This window comes from Littorina saxatilis, linkage group LG4, assembly GCF_037325665.1.
Source record: "Littorina saxatilis isolate snail1 linkage group LG4, US_GU_Lsax_2.0, whole genome shotgun sequence".
In the NCBI taxonomy this organism is placed as follows: Eukaryota; Metazoa; Mollusca; class Gastropoda; order Littorinimorpha; family Littorinidae; genus Littorina; species Littorina saxatilis.
Genome location: NC_090248.1, coordinates 68,735,561 through 68,751,253, shown reverse-complemented (window position 1 = coordinate 68,751,253; position 15,693 = coordinate 68,735,561). Strand labels below are relative to the sequence as shown.

At 42.6% G+C, this 15,693-nt stretch overlaps 1 protein-coding gene across 4 annotated transcripts in view; it reads left to right on the top strand.

Moving 5' to 3' along the window:
• LOC138965483 (isoleucine--tRNA ligase, cytoplasmic-like) overlaps positions 1-15,693 on the top strand; it is a 52,649-nt gene that overhangs the window by 24,838 nt on the left and 12,118 nt on the right. For all 4 annotated transcript variants that reach the window (XM_070337653.1, XM_070337654.1, XM_070337651.1 and 1 more), the window contains exons 12-21: positions 829-920; positions 1,368-1,466; positions 3,874-4,000; positions 4,264-4,337; positions 6,264-6,458; positions 8,457-8,543; positions 10,419-10,647; positions 11,758-11,878; positions 12,771-12,862; positions 13,482-13,559. In XM_070337653.1, the coding sequence (XP_070193754.1) occupies positions 829-920; positions 1,368-1,466; positions 3,874-4,000; positions 4,264-4,337; positions 6,264-6,458; positions 8,457-8,543; positions 10,419-10,647; positions 11,758-11,878; positions 12,771-12,862; positions 13,482-13,559 (1,194 nt within the window). The remainder of the gene's footprint in view (positions 1-828; positions 921-1,367; positions 1,467-3,873; positions 4,001-4,263; positions 4,338-6,263; positions 6,459-8,456; positions 8,544-10,418; positions 10,648-11,757; positions 11,879-12,770; positions 12,863-13,481; positions 13,560-15,693) is intronic.

The window sequence follows — 15,693 nt, the reverse complement described above, 5'->3', positions numbered from 1 at the left end:
AATATGCTTCAGTAGAATATGAGGTAAAAAGCTAGAACAAGTTGAGAAGTGGAGGGTATAACAAAAATGTTGTTTCAATGTTTGCTACGTGTAATATGCTTCAGTAGAATATGAGGTAAAAAGCTAGAACAAGTTGAGAAGTGGAGGGTATAACAAAAATGTTGTTGCAATGTTTGCTTCGTGTAATATGCTTCAGTAGAATATGAGGTAAAAAGCTAGAACAAGTTGAGAAGTGGAGGGTATAACAAAAATCTTGTTGCAATGTTTGCTTCGTGTAATATGCTTCAGTAGAATATGAGGTAAAAAGCTAGAACAAGTTGAGAAGTGGAGGGTATAACAAAAATGTTGTTTCAATGTTTGCTTCGTGTAATATGCTTCAGTAGAATATGAGGTAAAAAGCTAGAACAAGTTGAGAAGTGGAGGGTATAACAAAAATGTTGTTGCAATGTTTGCTTCGTGTAATATGCTTCAGTAGAATATGAGGTAAAAAGCTAGAACAAGTTGAGATGTGGAGGGTATAACAAAAATCTTGTTGCAATGTTTGCTTCGTGTAATATGCTTCAGTAGAATATGAGGTAAAAAGCTAGAACAAGTTGAGAAGTGGAGGGTATAACAAAAATGTTGTTTCAATGTTTGCTTCGTGTAATATGCTTCAGTAGAATATGAGGTAAAAAGCTAGAACAAGTTGAGAAGTGGAGGGTATAACAAAAATGTTGTTGCAATGTTTGCTTCGTGTAATATGCTTCAGTAGAATATGAGGTAAAAAGCTAGAACAAGTTGAGAAGTGGAGGGTATAACAAAAATGTTGTTTCAATTTGTGGCGTGCAGGATGCAGACAAGCACATCATCAAGCGTCTCAAGGCTGACGGACGACTGGTGCACGAAGGAACCTGCAAACATAGCTACCCCTTCTGCTGGAGGTAAATGGCCTCAACCCATATCTGGTTTTTTGTTTGGATTACCTGGGTCATGCAGGGATATCGTTTAGCATCAGTGTACAAAACTTGTTTCAAATCGCCAAAAGTTTGCTGTCTTTTCGGCAGAGCTGCCAAACTTTGTCATGGTGGGAACAAGGTCATGCTGAGGACCGCCAGATACTTCCTCAAATTGCCAAAATAAATTTGGCCTTTTTGGCAAATTGACAGAAAAAAATAAATCTTGGCAACATATCCCTGTTGAGGTGTCTGCTTCCGTTATTTGCATACATTTAAAAAGGAAGATATTAATTTTTCTGACATACCTTAAACAGTTTTCCATGTGTTTGGTATAATTGCTGATTTTTATGTTGCCATGGTGAATGAGAATGTGTGTTTCTCCCTGTAACCAATGGCATGTGTTCATGCTGGATTTGTATGACTGTTTTGTAGGTCAGAAACGCCACTAATCTACAAAGCAGTGCCCAGCTGGTTTGTGAGAGTAGAACAAGCACGGGAACAACTGCTTGAAAACAACCAGAAGACATACTGGTAAGTGTTTTAGAGTTGGTTGGATTCATTGAATCATATTACAGTAGAACCCCCCCTTCCCCCCCCCCCCCCCCCCCCCCCCCCATTTAAGACTTCCCCCATTTTGAGACCTTGCTTTTTGAGATTTATTTGTTGATAACCTCTACTTCCATCTTAAGACTCCCTCCTTTTTGAGAATGTTTGTTGATAACCTCTACTTCCATCTTAAGACTCCCTCCTTTTTGAGAATGTTTGTTGATAACCTCTACTTCCATCTTAAGACTCCCTCCTTTTTGAGAATGTTTGTTGATAACCTCTACTTCCATCTTAAGACTCCCTCCTTTTTGAGAATGTTTGTTGATAACCTCTACTTCCATCTTAAGACTCCCTCCTTTTTGAGAATGTTTGTTGATAACCTCTACTTCCATCTTAAGACTCCCTCCTTTTTGAGAATGTTTGTTGATAACCTCTACTTCCATTTTAAGACTCCCTCCTTTTTGAGAATGTTTGTTGATAACCTCTACTTCCATCTTAAGACTCCCTCCTTTTTGAGATTGTTTGTTGATAACCTCTACTTCCATCTTAAGACTCCCTCCTTTTTGAGATTGTTTGTTGATAACCTCTACTTCCATCTTAAGACTCCCTCCTTTTTGAGAATGTTTGTTGATAACCTCTACTTCCATCTTAAGACTCCCTTCTTGTTGAGAATGTTTGTTGATAACCTCTACTTCCATCTTAAGACTCCCTCCTTTTTGAGAATGTTTGTTGATAACCTCTACTTCCATCTTAAGACTCCCTCCTTTTTGAGATTGTTTGTTGATAACCTCTACTTCCATCTTAAGACTCCCTCCTTTTTGAGAATGTTTGTTGATAACCTCTACTTCCATCTTAAGACTCCCTCCTTTTTGAGAATGTTTGTTGATAACCTCTACTTCCATCTTAAGACTCCCTTCTTTTTGAGAATGTTTGTTGATAACCTCTACTTCCATCTTAAGACTCCCTCCTTTTTGAGAATGTTTGTTGATAACCTCTACTTCCATCTTAAGACTCCCTCCTTTTTGAGAATGTTTGTTGATAACCTCTACTTCCATCTTAAGACTCCCTCCTTTTTGAGAATGTTTGTTGATAACCTCTACTTCCATCTTAAGACTCCCTCCTTTTTGAGAATGTTTGTTGATAACCTCTGCTTCCATCTTAAGACTCCCTCCTTTTTGAGATTGTTTGTTGATAACCTCTGCTTCCATCTTAAGACTCCCTCCTTTTTGAGAATGTTTGTTGATAACCTCTACTTCCATCTTAAGACTCCCTCCTTTTTGAGAATGTTTGTTGATAACCTCTACTTCCATCTTAAGACTCCCTCCTTTTTGAGAATGTTTGTTGATAACCTCTACTTCCATCTTAAGACTCCCTCCTTTTTGAGAATGTTTGTTGATAACCTCTACTTCCATCTTAAGACTCCCTCCTTTTTGAGAATGTTTGTTGATAACCTCTACTTCCATCTTAAGACTCCCTCCTTTTTGAGAATGTTTGTTGATAACCTCTACTTCCATCTTAAGACTCCCTCCTTTTTGAGAATGTTTGTTGATAACCTCTACTTCCATCTTAAGACTCCCTCCTTTTTGAGAATGTTTGTAGATAATCTCTACTTCCATCTTAAGACTCCCTCCTTGATAACCTCTACTTCCATCTTAAGACTCCCTCCTTTTTGAGAATGTTTGTTGATAACCTCTGCTTCCATCTTAAGACTCCCTCCTTTTTAAGACCTGATTTCTGAGATTTTTGGAGGTGTTAAAAGAGAGGTTGCACTGTAGTGTTGTTGCAAACAGTCTTTGCTATTATTTCATCAGTCCCACGGGTGGGGAACTGTTCCGCACCATTCTCGTATGGAGCGACGTGTTCCCGTTGTAGATAGTCACTATTTTGTCACTTGCACTTGATCGCGCGCGAAGGTAGGTTGGTCAGTCAGACTCTTCTCACAATATCTGGCGCATCGTGTCACAGGATGGCTAGACTACATTTACATGTTATAGAAATGTTGTTTGGGAGTCTAGATTGTCAACAAGCTCGCTTTATGTGACGAAAATGCCTGTTTTTGACACGTTTTGGTGTTTTTGTCGTGAATCAAGTTGTGTAGACCACAGAGATTGCCATTTGGCGTGAGACCAATGCTGAAAATATGTTTTCATTGCAACAAAAGCAATCAGCGAGGTTTAGACTGGCTTGTGATTTGATTATTTGATTGAGACCATCTAAAACAAATATTTTGAATGATTAAACTCTATTACACCTGTCGTAAGCATTTAGAGCGCTAGCTTCCCTGTTTATCAGATCATTAATTACGATTAATTTCTGTGACTGGTGGAATGCAGTGAAAACAGTCACTTCGAACATTATTCAACAGATTTAAGAGAATGGTAGTGTTTCACAGGGTACCAGACTTTGTGAAGGAGAAGCGTTTCGGCAACTGGCTGCGTGACGCGCGAGACTGGGCGGTGTCCAGAAACCGCTACTGGGGTACACCCGTCCCCCTCTGGGTCAGCGAGGATGGACAAGAGGTGACCTTTCAGCTCTTAACTTTCAACTCCTAACTTGGCCCAACAAATATTGCACCACTGTTTCTACCTCTGCTAAAATATTCATTTGCATGTCATTTTTCTTTAACTTTCTATTTTCCAAAAGGCATTTTCTTTGGCTGTTTGGCACACTTTTTGGACAAAGTTTTACATTTTTTTTGCCAAGTTTATCGTATTTTTGTCAGTTTTGTGTTGAATGTCAAATGGGATACATTGTTAACAAAGGTCATGTTGTGCGGTGACAGGTGGTGTGTATCGGATCTGTGGCGGAACTGAAGGAGCTGACTGGTGTTGAGGTCACTGATCTACACAGGGAAAAGTCAGTACAGCATATGTGTGTGTGTGTGTGTGTGTGAGTGCGTGCGTGCATGTGTGTGTGCGTGTGCATGTGTGTGAGTTTGTGCGCATGTGAGTGTGTGATAGCTTCCACTTTTACACCAATTAATATGAAAGTTAGAAACCTATAAATGTTTCCATATTTGCATCTGTTTGGACCAATTAGAATGTGGATTTGTGAAATCTTCCTCTCCTCCCCCCCCCCCCCCCCCCCCCTCCACATCACCTTGAAGTGTTTTTGCTTGATTACAATAAAAGCCCTGGTATTTGGGCGTGTGTGCAATTTAGTGAAAGTCTCAAGTGCCTTCATTCATTTTATTAATTTTTTTCTGATTTTCAATTAAGGCTTTCCTCGAGTTCGACCCCTGGGTCTTGTATAACGAAGCGTCTAATCCGTGTATGAAATAGGAAAAAAATCAAAGAGACAGCCTGAGTACCAGTCAAACAACTTGTGATAATGCATGTTTCAGCTACTAGGTACTACCCTGGCCAAGTTTCCTCGAGCTCTCAAGCCACCCAGCTATCACAATGGACCTGCCTTTGATCTGGCCGCACATACAGAGCACACCTGGCAAGATCAAAGGCATTGTGATAGCTGGGTGGCCTTGTTTATAGACACGACCTTCTTCCCAGGGGTCAATGACCCAGTTTTTGCCATGAGAGGTGGTTCCCCTGTCATATCTGAGAGAGGAAACACTTCCTGCACCGGGGTCAGTGACCGGTCAGTGACCGGTCAGTGACCGAGTTTAACAGAGACATATTTCCACTCTGTTAAACTCGGTCACTGACCCCGGTGCAGGAAGTGTTTCCTCTCTCAGATATGACAGGGGAACCACCTCTCATGGCAAAAACTGGGTCATTGACCCCTGGGAAGAAGGTCGTGTCTATAAACAATGGACCTGCCTTTGATCTCGCACTCTGTATTCTTCCTTTGATGTGCGGCTTATTTTCATTCTTCGACCGTTTGTTACCGGTATACTTTTTCAATTTTGGTGCGCCCTATCGGCCCCCTGCGCCCAATGGGTGACTGGATTACAATTTTTGTTAAAAAGAAGGGGGTGCGTCTTGTATAACGAAGCGCCTTGTCACCTGCGGTAGATACTTATTGTCATTTAGAATTTGTCCTATACTTTTTGTTCCCTTCTATGTACCTGGAGAAAGTGCTCTTGAATAGCTGGTTAATCTTGAAGTCCTGGAGAAAGTGCTCTTGAATAGCTGGTTAATCTTGAAGTCCTGGAGAAAGTGCTCTTGAATAGCTGGTTAATCTTGAAGTCCTGGAGAAAGTGCTCTTGAATAGTCTTGAAGTCCTGGAGAAAGTGCTCTTGAATAGCTGGTTAATCTTGAAGTCCTGGAGAAAGTGCTCTTGAATAGCTGGTTAATCTTGAAGTCCTGGAGAAAGTGCTCTTGAATAGCTGGTTAATCTTGACTAGCTGGTTAATCTTGACTAGCTGGTTAATCTTGACTAGCTGGTTAATCTTGAATAGCTGCTTAATCTTGACTAGCTGGTTAATCTTGACTAGCTGGTTAATCTTGAATAGCTGGTTAATCTTGACTAGCTGGTTAATCTTGAATAGCTGGTTAATCTTGAATAGCTGGTTAATCTTGAATAGCTGGTTAATCTTGAATAGCTGGTTAATCTTGAATAGCTGCTTAATCTTGAATGGCTGGTTAATCTTGAATAGCTGGTTAATCTTGAATAGCTGGTTAATCTTGAATAGCTGGTTAATCTTGAATAGCTGGTTAATCTTGAATAGCTGCTTAATCTTGAATAGCTGGTTAATCTTGAATAGCTGGTTAATCTTGAATAGCTGGTTAATCTTGAAGTCTTACAAGAGAAGTTTGACCGTACTTACATTGACTGTACCTTTTGGTTGATTGGTTGATTAATTGTTCCCCACTGTCATTTCAGCATAGACCACCTGACCATTCCATCAGCACAAGGCAAGGGTGTTCTGCGTCGTGTCACAGAGGTGTTTGACTGCTGGTTTGAGTCCGGCAGCATGCCGTATGCACAGAGCCACTACCCCTTCTCGAGCAAGAAGGACTTTGAGGACACTTTCCCCGCCGACTTCATCGCTGAGGGGATCGACCAGACTCGTGGATGGTAAGGAGTTCTCCTTTCGTTGATATTTTATTTTAGAAATTGAAAAAAAAGGATAACATGGTAATGATTTGGATTTTTTATTCCAGAAATACAAAGAAAACTTCTGACAGAAATTTAAACAGCTTTCTTGCTGGCAGAATTGAGTTGTCACAAGGTTATCTTAAGTGGACTTTGTTCCTCCCTGTTATTGCACTGTGAAGACAATTGTTCTTGACTGTAGTTGGACATTACTGTTGCTGCTTGCAGGTTCTACACACTGCTGGTGCTGTCCACACTGCTGTTCTTGACTGTAGTTGGACATTACTCTTGCTGCTTGCAGGTTCTACACACTGCTGGTGCTGTCCACACTGCTGTTCTTGACTGTAGTTGGACATTACTCTTGCTGCTTGCAGGTTCTACACACTGCTGGTGCTGTCCACACTGCTGTTCTTGACTGTAGTTGGACATTACTGTTGCTGCTTGCAGGTTCTACACACTGCTGGTGCTGTCCACACTGCTGTTCTTGACTGCAGTTGGACATTACTCTTGCTGCTTGCAGGTTCTACACACTGCTGGTGCTGTCCACACTGCTGTTCTTGACTGTAGTTGGACATTACTCTTGCTGCTTGCAGGTTCTACACACTGCTGGTGCTGTCCACACTGCTGTTCTTGACTGTAGTTGGACATTACTCTTGCTGCTTGCAGGTTCTACACACTGCTGGTGCTGTCCACACTGCTGTTCTTGACTGTAGTTGGACATTACTCTTGCTGCTTGCAGGTTCTACACAGTGCTGGTGCTGTCCACACTGCTGTTCTTGACTGTAGTTGGACATTACTCTTGCTGCTTGCAGGTTCTACACAGTGCTGGTGCTGTCCACACTGCTGTTCTTGACTGTAGTTGGACATTACTCTTGCTGCTTGCAGGTTCTACACAGTGCTGGTGCTGTCCACACTGCTGTTCTTGACTGTAGTTGGACATTACTCTTGCTGCTTGCAGGTTCTACACAGTGCTGGTGCTGTCCACACTGCTGTTCTTGACTGTAGTTGGACATTACTCTTGCTGCTTGCAGGTTCTACACACTGCTGGTGCTGTCCACACTGCTGTTCTTGACTGTAGTTGGACATTACTCTTGCTGCTTGCAGGTTCTACACACTGCTGGTGCTGTCCACACTGCTGTTCTTGACTGTAGTTGGACATTACTCTTGCTGCTTGCAGGTTCTACACACTGCTGGTGCTGTCCACACTGCTGTTCTTGACTGTAGTTGGACATTACTCTTGCTGCTTGCAGGTTCTACACAGTGCTGGTGCTGTCCACACTGCTGTTCTTGACTGTAGTTGGACATTACTCTTGCTGCTTGCAGGTTCTACACAGTGCTGGTGCTGTCCACACTGCTGTTCTTGACTGTAGTTGGACATTACTCTTGCTGCTTGCAGGTTCTACACAGTGCTGGTGCTGTCCACACTGCTGTTCTTGACTGTAGTTGGACATTACTCTTGCTGCTTGCAGGTTCTACACAGTGCTGGTGCTGTCCACACTGCTGTTCTTGACTGTAGTTGGACATTACTCTTGCTGCTTGCAGGTTCTACACAGTGCTGGTGCTGTCCACACTGCTGTTCTTGACTGTAGTTGGACATTACTCTTGCTGCTTGCAGGTTCTACACACTGCTGGTGCTGTCCACACTGCTGTTCTTGACTGTAGTTGGACATTACTGTTGCTGCTTGCAGGTTCTACACACTGCTGGTGCTGTCCACACTGCTGTTCTTGACTGTAGTTGGATATTACTGTTGCTGTTTGCAGGTTCTACACACTGCTGGTGCTGTCCACACTGCTGTTCTTGACTGTAGTTGGACATTACTCTTGCTGCTTGCAGGTTCTACACACTGCTGGTGCTGTCCACACTGCTGTTCTTGACTGTAGTTGGACATTACTGTTGCTGCTTGCAGGTTCTACACACTGCTGGTGCTGTCCACACTGCTGTTCTTGACTGTAGTTGGACATTACTCTTGCTGCTTGCAGGTTCTACACACTGCTGGTGCTGTCCACACTGCTGTTCGGGAAGCCGCCCTTCAGGAACCTGGTGGCCAACGGGCTGGTGCTGGCATCGTAAGCATCCTTCTTCTCGTCTACAGTGGAACCCTTTTAAGACCTCCAAAAATCTGAGAAAACAAGGTCTTAAAAAGGAGGGAGTCTTAAAATGGGGGTAATTTTACAGAGGTTAAGAACAGACAGTCTGAGAAAACAAGGTCTTAAAAAGGGAGGGAGTCTTAAATTGCGGGGTCTTAAAAGGGGGGTCCCCTGTACTGTGCCATGATGTTCACCAGTCACGCTCACATTGTTTGCCTCTTGAGGCGGTAATGGTTAAACGATGGTCACAAAGAACTGTCAACTGTTTGGAGATCTTGTCCATAAGGCTACCAGTTGTTTCCGCTGCAGGAAAACCACAGGTTATTTTGTAAACCAATAATGATAATTAGACTATGATCATAAGCAAATCATCTCTAGTTCTGACGGTGTACGCTGCTGTGTTGGGCTGTTGTTTCACTGACACAGTGAATTCTAAAAAATTATCGGACAGAGCTGTTTGCAAATCAACCACAGTTTTGTCAGTCTGTTGTTGTTTGACTGATACTGTGCTTGTTCGGAAAGAAGTGTTTCGGGTAAAACAAACCAAAAAAGCGTTAGTCAGTTACTAAAACCCTGTTCATATTTGTATGCCATTTTTGTATTTAAAATACTGAAGAATGCAATTAAAAATGTTTTAAAGAAAGCAAAAAGCATTCACACCTCTTGTCAGTGTTTGTCACCGCATTATGCTGATCAGTTGTTTGACTGACACAGCGATTGTTCAGAAAAAATTGTTTCAGTCAAACTTTTTGTTTAAAGCATTCATATCTCTGTCAGTGTATGCCACCACTTGAAAACCACATGTTCGCTCGCGTGTGTGTGTGATTGTGTGTGACAGTGTGTTGTGCATGTGTCACAGTGGGTTTTTGTGTGTGTGTGATTGTGTGTGACAGTGTGTTGTGCATGTGTCACAGTGGGTTTGTGTGTGTGTGATTGTGTGTGACAGTGTGTTGTGCATGTGTCACAGTGGGTTTTTGTGTGTGTGATTGTGTGTGACAGTGTGTTGTGCATGTGTCACAGTGGGTTTTTGTGTGTGTGTGTGTGATTGTGTGTGACAGTGTGTTGTGCATGTGTCACAGTGGGTTTTTGTGTGTGTGTGTGATTGTGTGTGACAGTGTGTTGTGCATGTGTCACAGTGGGTTTTTGTGTGTGTGATTGTGTGTGACAGTGTGTTGTGCATGTGTCACAGTGGGTTTTTTTGTGTGTGATTGTGTGTGACAGTGTGTTGTGCATGTGTCACAGTGGGTTTGTGTGTGTGTGTGACAGTGTGTTGTGCATGTGTCACAGTGGGTTTTTGTGTGTGTGTGTGATTGTGTGTGACAGTGTGTTGTGCATGTGTCACAGTGGGTTTTTGTGTGTGTGGGTTTTTGTGTGTGTGTGTGTGATTGTGTGTGACAGTGTGTTGTGCATGTGTCACAGTGGGTTTTTGTGTGTGTGTGTGATTGTGTGTGACAGTGTGTTGTGCATGTGTCACAGTGGGTTTGTGTGTGTGTGATTGTGTGTGACAGTGTGTTGTGCATGTGTGACAGTGGGTTTTTGTGTGTGTGGGTTTGTGTGTGACAGTGTGTTGTGCATGTGTGACAGTGGGTTTTTGTGTGTGTGTGATTGTGTGTGACAGTGTGTTGTGCATGTGTGACAGTGTGTTGTGCATGTGTGACAGTGTGTTGTGCATGTGTCACAGTGTGTTGTGCATGTGTCACAGTGTGTTGTGCATGTGTCACAGTGGGTTTTTGTGTGTGTGGGTTTGTGTGTGTGTGTGTGGGGAGCACTTAGCGGAAAACTACCAGAAAGCTGTTGATAAAAGTGTAGATATTGGGTATTGTTGACAGTGAAGATATTGGGTATTGTTGACAGTGACGGGCAGAAGATGAGCAAGAGGAAGAAGAACTACCCGGACCCCTTGGAGATGGCCCACAAGTACGGAGCTGACGCCCTCAGGCTCTACCTCATCAACTCGCCGGCCGTGCGCGCCGAGAACCTGCGCTTCAAGGAGGAGGGCGTGCGTGACGTGGTCAAGGACGTCTTCCTGCCGTGGTACAACGCTTACCGCTTCCTCATGCAGAACGTGGAGAGGTTGGAAAGGGTGAGCCATGAAATCTGGGATGATACGTCTTGTTTGACGCCCTCACGCTAAAACCATCAGGGGAATATTGCTGTGAAATCTGTGACTTTATCATTGGGTTCTTCCCTTTATGTTGCCCTCCATCTTTTAACCCCTTGTTGGTTCTGTGCTGTTTTTGCTTTTGCTTTTTTGTTTTCCTTTGTATGTGTTTGTTTGGTGGTCCAGAAGATGCCTCTATAGGTGAAACAAATTGACTGTGTGTATGTGTTTGTTTGGTGGTCCAGAAGATGCCTCTATAGGTGAAACAAATTGACTGTGTGTATGTGTTTGTTTGGTGGTCCAGAAGATGCCTCTATAGGTGAAACAAATTGACTGTGTATATGTGTTTGTTTGGTGGTCCAGAAGATGCCTCTATAGGTGAAACAAATTGACTGTGTGTATGTGTTTGTTTGGTGGTCCAGAAGATGCCTCTATAGGTGAAACAAATTGACTGTGTGTATGTGTTTGTTTGGTGGTCCAGAAGATGGCTCTATAGGTGAAACAAATTGACTGTGTGTATGTGTTTGTTTGGTGGTCCAGAAGATGCCTCTATAGGTGAAACAAATTGACTGTGTGTATGTGTTTGTTTGGTGGTCCAGAAGATGCCTCTATAGGTGAAACAAATTGACTGTGTGTATGTGTTTGTTTGGTGGTCCAGAAGATGCCTCTATAGGTGAAACAAATTGACTGTGTGTATGTGTTTGTTTGGTGGTCCAGAAGATGCCTCTATAGGTGAAACAAATTGACTGTGTGTATGTGTTTGTTTGGTGGTCCAGAAGATGCCTCTATAGGTGAAACAAATTGACTGTGTGTATGTGTTTGTTTGGTGGTCCAGAAGATGCCTCTATAGGTGAAACAAATTGACTGTGTGTATGTGTTTGTTTGGTGGTCCAGAAGATGGCTCTATAGGTGAAACAAATTGACTGTGTGTGTGTGTGTGTGTGTGTGTGTATGTGTGTGTTGCTCACCTGTTGGAATCATTGCCTGTGTATGTGTCTGTTGCTCACCTGTTGCAATCATTGCCTGTGTATGTGTGTGTTGCTGTTACCAGGAGGAATCATTGCCTGTGTATGTGTGTGTTGCTGTCACCAGGAGGAGGGGTCCAAGTTTGTGTACAAGGAAGGAAAGATGGAGGCGTCCGGTAACTACATGGACCGCTGGATCCTGTCCTTCACACAGTCGCTGGTCAAGTTCGTCACCAAGGAGATGGCCGGTGAGTGGACGAATTCCAATCAAAAACTGTCGGGTTTGTATGGGTTGTGGCAGAGTGACCTTTTCTTGCAAAACCTTGTACAAACATTGGAGGGGCCAATTACGAGCGAGGGGTGTGTCGAAAAACGTCAGGATGTATGAGGGTTACGGTGCGATGGTTAGTGCATAAGTCTTCAAGCTTTCATTCAAGGCAGGAAGAGAAATATATTGAGTGGATTTTATATGTGCAGACTTGTTATTGCCTCTTCCAACTTGACGTGCGCAGCATTGTTTAAGATGATTGCACATGTTAAACATCTCATACTTGTTTATCAACATGCAAGAGTAGCCTTTGCTTATGGCGTTGTGACTAAGGATGCAAACAAGTCAATGCAGGACCAGTCCCACAAGTCTTACCCTGTGCGGGAAGCACCCAGGTTGTTTAATTTTACTATGTGCCCAAGTGGAGAGATGCTCTTACCCTATGTAAAAGCCTGGCTAGATCAGACGTGCTTTACAGGATTGCTTACACAGTAACAAGTGTATCTATACTCATTGTGTGAACAGGACACTAACTTCTGTTGTTCAGAGTACCATTGAACATTGGAGAGGGTGTTCCTAGGTACATATCATCATCAACCTCGATTCTTGGCGATTTTGATGTTTTTGTGCTTCAGACTAAGTAAATCGTTCTCAATGAGAAATATTCTCTAAAAAATAGAACGGACAAATACATGATTTAACATTCTTTCATCTTTTTATCCATACCATGTACAAATATAAACACTATTTCAGGATAACAATGATCAGTGTCAGCCTTCTGCTGACAAGCTGTCTAAAATGAGTTAGGCCAAACTTGTGTGATGACGTCGATGTGCTGTCCCTTGAAGTGGTTTGCATTGTTGTGCGTGCAGCCTACCATCTGTACACTGTGATGCCTGCACTGGTCAAGTTTGTAGACCAGCTGACCAACTGGTACGTCCGCATGAACCGACGCAGGCTCAAGGTACACTTTACACTTGATTGACATGATTTTGAGTTTCGTGTGATGGGATGGGGTTTCTTTACGTTGTGGGTACTTTAGTAAAGTGAGAGTTGGTGGTGGCTGAGATTTAAGCAAGAAGTTTTTTTTATTGTGGCTGTATATACGCTTATCAGACATGGTCCTTACTTACTTCAGGGGGTCACATCATGATAAAACTGTCCATCGGCAAGCTGAAGTCAATTTGGGATGGTCAGTTATTGATGTTTCTTGCCTGGAAAAGCGAAGGGGGTAAGCTGAAGTCAATTTGGGATGGTCAGTTATTGATGTTTCTTGCCTGGAAAAGCGAAGGGGGTCATACGAGACTGCCTCACTCTGATTTTCTTGGTTCCAAATTTGTGTTTGTCTTTGTTATTTTTAGCTTGATAAAAAGGGTCCCTGCCTGACCGTTATAACATTAGCAGGTCAGCTAGGATCGGTCCTGATTGGTCAAATAGCCATATGGGGCACTGAAATAATAGTAAATAGCTTTAGCCTTCACAAATCCATAGACTGATTTGATTGCTTCAGTGATTGATTGATTGATTGATTGATTGATTGATTGATGCATACTCTGAACTTTATGATTTTCTCTGTCCTATAGGGTGAAGGCGGTGTGGCTGACTGTCACAAGGCGCTGGAATCTTTCTACTCCGTTCTCTTCTCCATGACCAAAGTGATGGTAAAGTAACGTTCTCTTCTCCATGACCAAAGTGATGGTAAAGTAACGTTCTCTTCTCCATGACCAAAGTGATGGTAAAGTAACGTTCTCTGCTCCATGACCAAAGTGATGGTAAAGTAACGTTCTCTTCTCCATGACCAAAGTGATGGTAAAGTAACGTTCTCTGCTCCATGACCAAAGTGATGGTAAAGTAACGTTCTCTGCTCCATGACCAAAGTGATGGTAAAGTAACGTTCTCTTCTCCATGACCAAAGTGATGGTAAAGTAACGTTCTCTTCTCCATGACCAAAGTGATGGTAAAGTAACGTTCTCTTCTCCATGACCAAAGTGATGGTAAAGTAACGTTCTCTTCTCCATGACCAAAGTGATGGTAAAGTAACGTTCTCTTCTCCATGACCAAAGTGATGGTAAAGTAACGTTTTCTTCTCCATGACCAAAGTGATGGTAAAGTAACGTTCTCTTCTCCATGACCAAAGTGATGGTAAAGTAACGTTCTCTTCTCCATGACCAAAGTGATGGTAAAGTAACGTTCTCTTCTCCATGACCAAAGTGATGGTAAAGTAACGTTCTCTTCTCCATGACCAAAGTGATGGTAAAGTAACGTTCTCTTCTCCATGACCAAAGTGATGGTAAAGTAACGTTCTCTTCTCCATGACCAAAGTGATGGTAAAGTAACGTTTCTTCTCCATGACCAAAGTGATGGTAAAGTAACCTTTTCTTCTCCATGACCAAAGTGATGGTAAAGTAACGTTTCTTCTCCATGACCAAAGTGATGGTAAAGTAACCTTTTCTTCTCCATGACCAAAGTGATGGTAAAGTAACGTTCTCTTCCCCATGACCAAAGTGATGGTAAAGTAACGTTCTCTTCTGCATGACCAAAGTGATGGTAAAGTAACGTTCTCTTCCCCATGACCAAAGTGATGGTAAAGTAACGTTCTCTTCCCCATGACCAAAGTGATGGTAAAGTAACGTTCTCTTCCCCATGACCAAAGTGATGGTAAAGTAACGTTCTCTTCTCCATGACCAAAGTGATGGTAAAGTAACGTTCTCTTCTGCATGACCAAAGTGATGGTAAAGTAACGTTCTCTTCCCCATGACCAAAGTGATGGTAAAGTAACGTTCTCTTCCCCATGACCAAAGTGATGGTAAAGTAACGTTCTCTTCTCCATGACCAAAGTGATGGTAAAGTAACGTTCTCTTCTGCATGACCAAAGTGATGGTAAAGTAACGTTCTCTTCTCCATGACCAAAGTGATGGTAAAGTAACGTTCTCTTCTGCATGACCAAAGTGATGGTAAAGTAACGTTCTCTTCTGCATGACCAAAGTGATGGTAAAGTAACGTTCTCTTCTCCATGACCAAAGTGATGGTAAAGTAACGTTCTCTTCTGCATGACCAAAGTGATGGTAAAGTAACGTTCTCTTCTCCATGACCAAAGTGATGGTAAAGTAACGTTCTCTTCTGCATGACCAAAGTGATGGTAAAGTAACGTTCTCTTCCCCATGACCAAAGTGATGGTAAAGTAACGTTCTCTTCTGCATGACCAAAGTGATGGTAAAGTAACGTTCTCTTCCCCATGACCAAAGTGATGGTAAAGTAACGTTCTCTTCCCCATGACCAAAGTGATGGTAAAGTAACGTTCTCTTCCCCATGACCAAAGTGATGGTAAAGTAACGTTCTCTTCCCCATGACCAAAGTGATGGTAAAGTAACGTTCTCTTCCCCATGACCAAAGTGATGGTAAAGTAACGTTCTCTTCCCCATGACCAAAGTGATGGTAAAGTAACGTTCTCTTCCCCATGACCAAAGTGATGGTAAAGTAACGTTCTCTTCCCCATGACCAAAGTGATGGTAAAGTAACGTTCTCTTCCCCATGACCAAAGTGATGGTAAAGTAACGTTCTCTTCCCCATGACCAAAGTGATGGTAAAGTAACGTTCTCTTCCCCATGACCAAAGTGATGGTAAAGTAACGTTCTCTTCCCCATGACCAAAGTGATGGTAAAGTAACGTTCTCTTCTGCATGACCAAAGTGATGGTAAAGTAACGTTCTCTTCTCCATGACCAAAGTGATGGTAAAGTAACGTTTTCTTCTCCATGACCAAAGTGATGGTAAAGTAACGTTCTCTTCTGCATGAC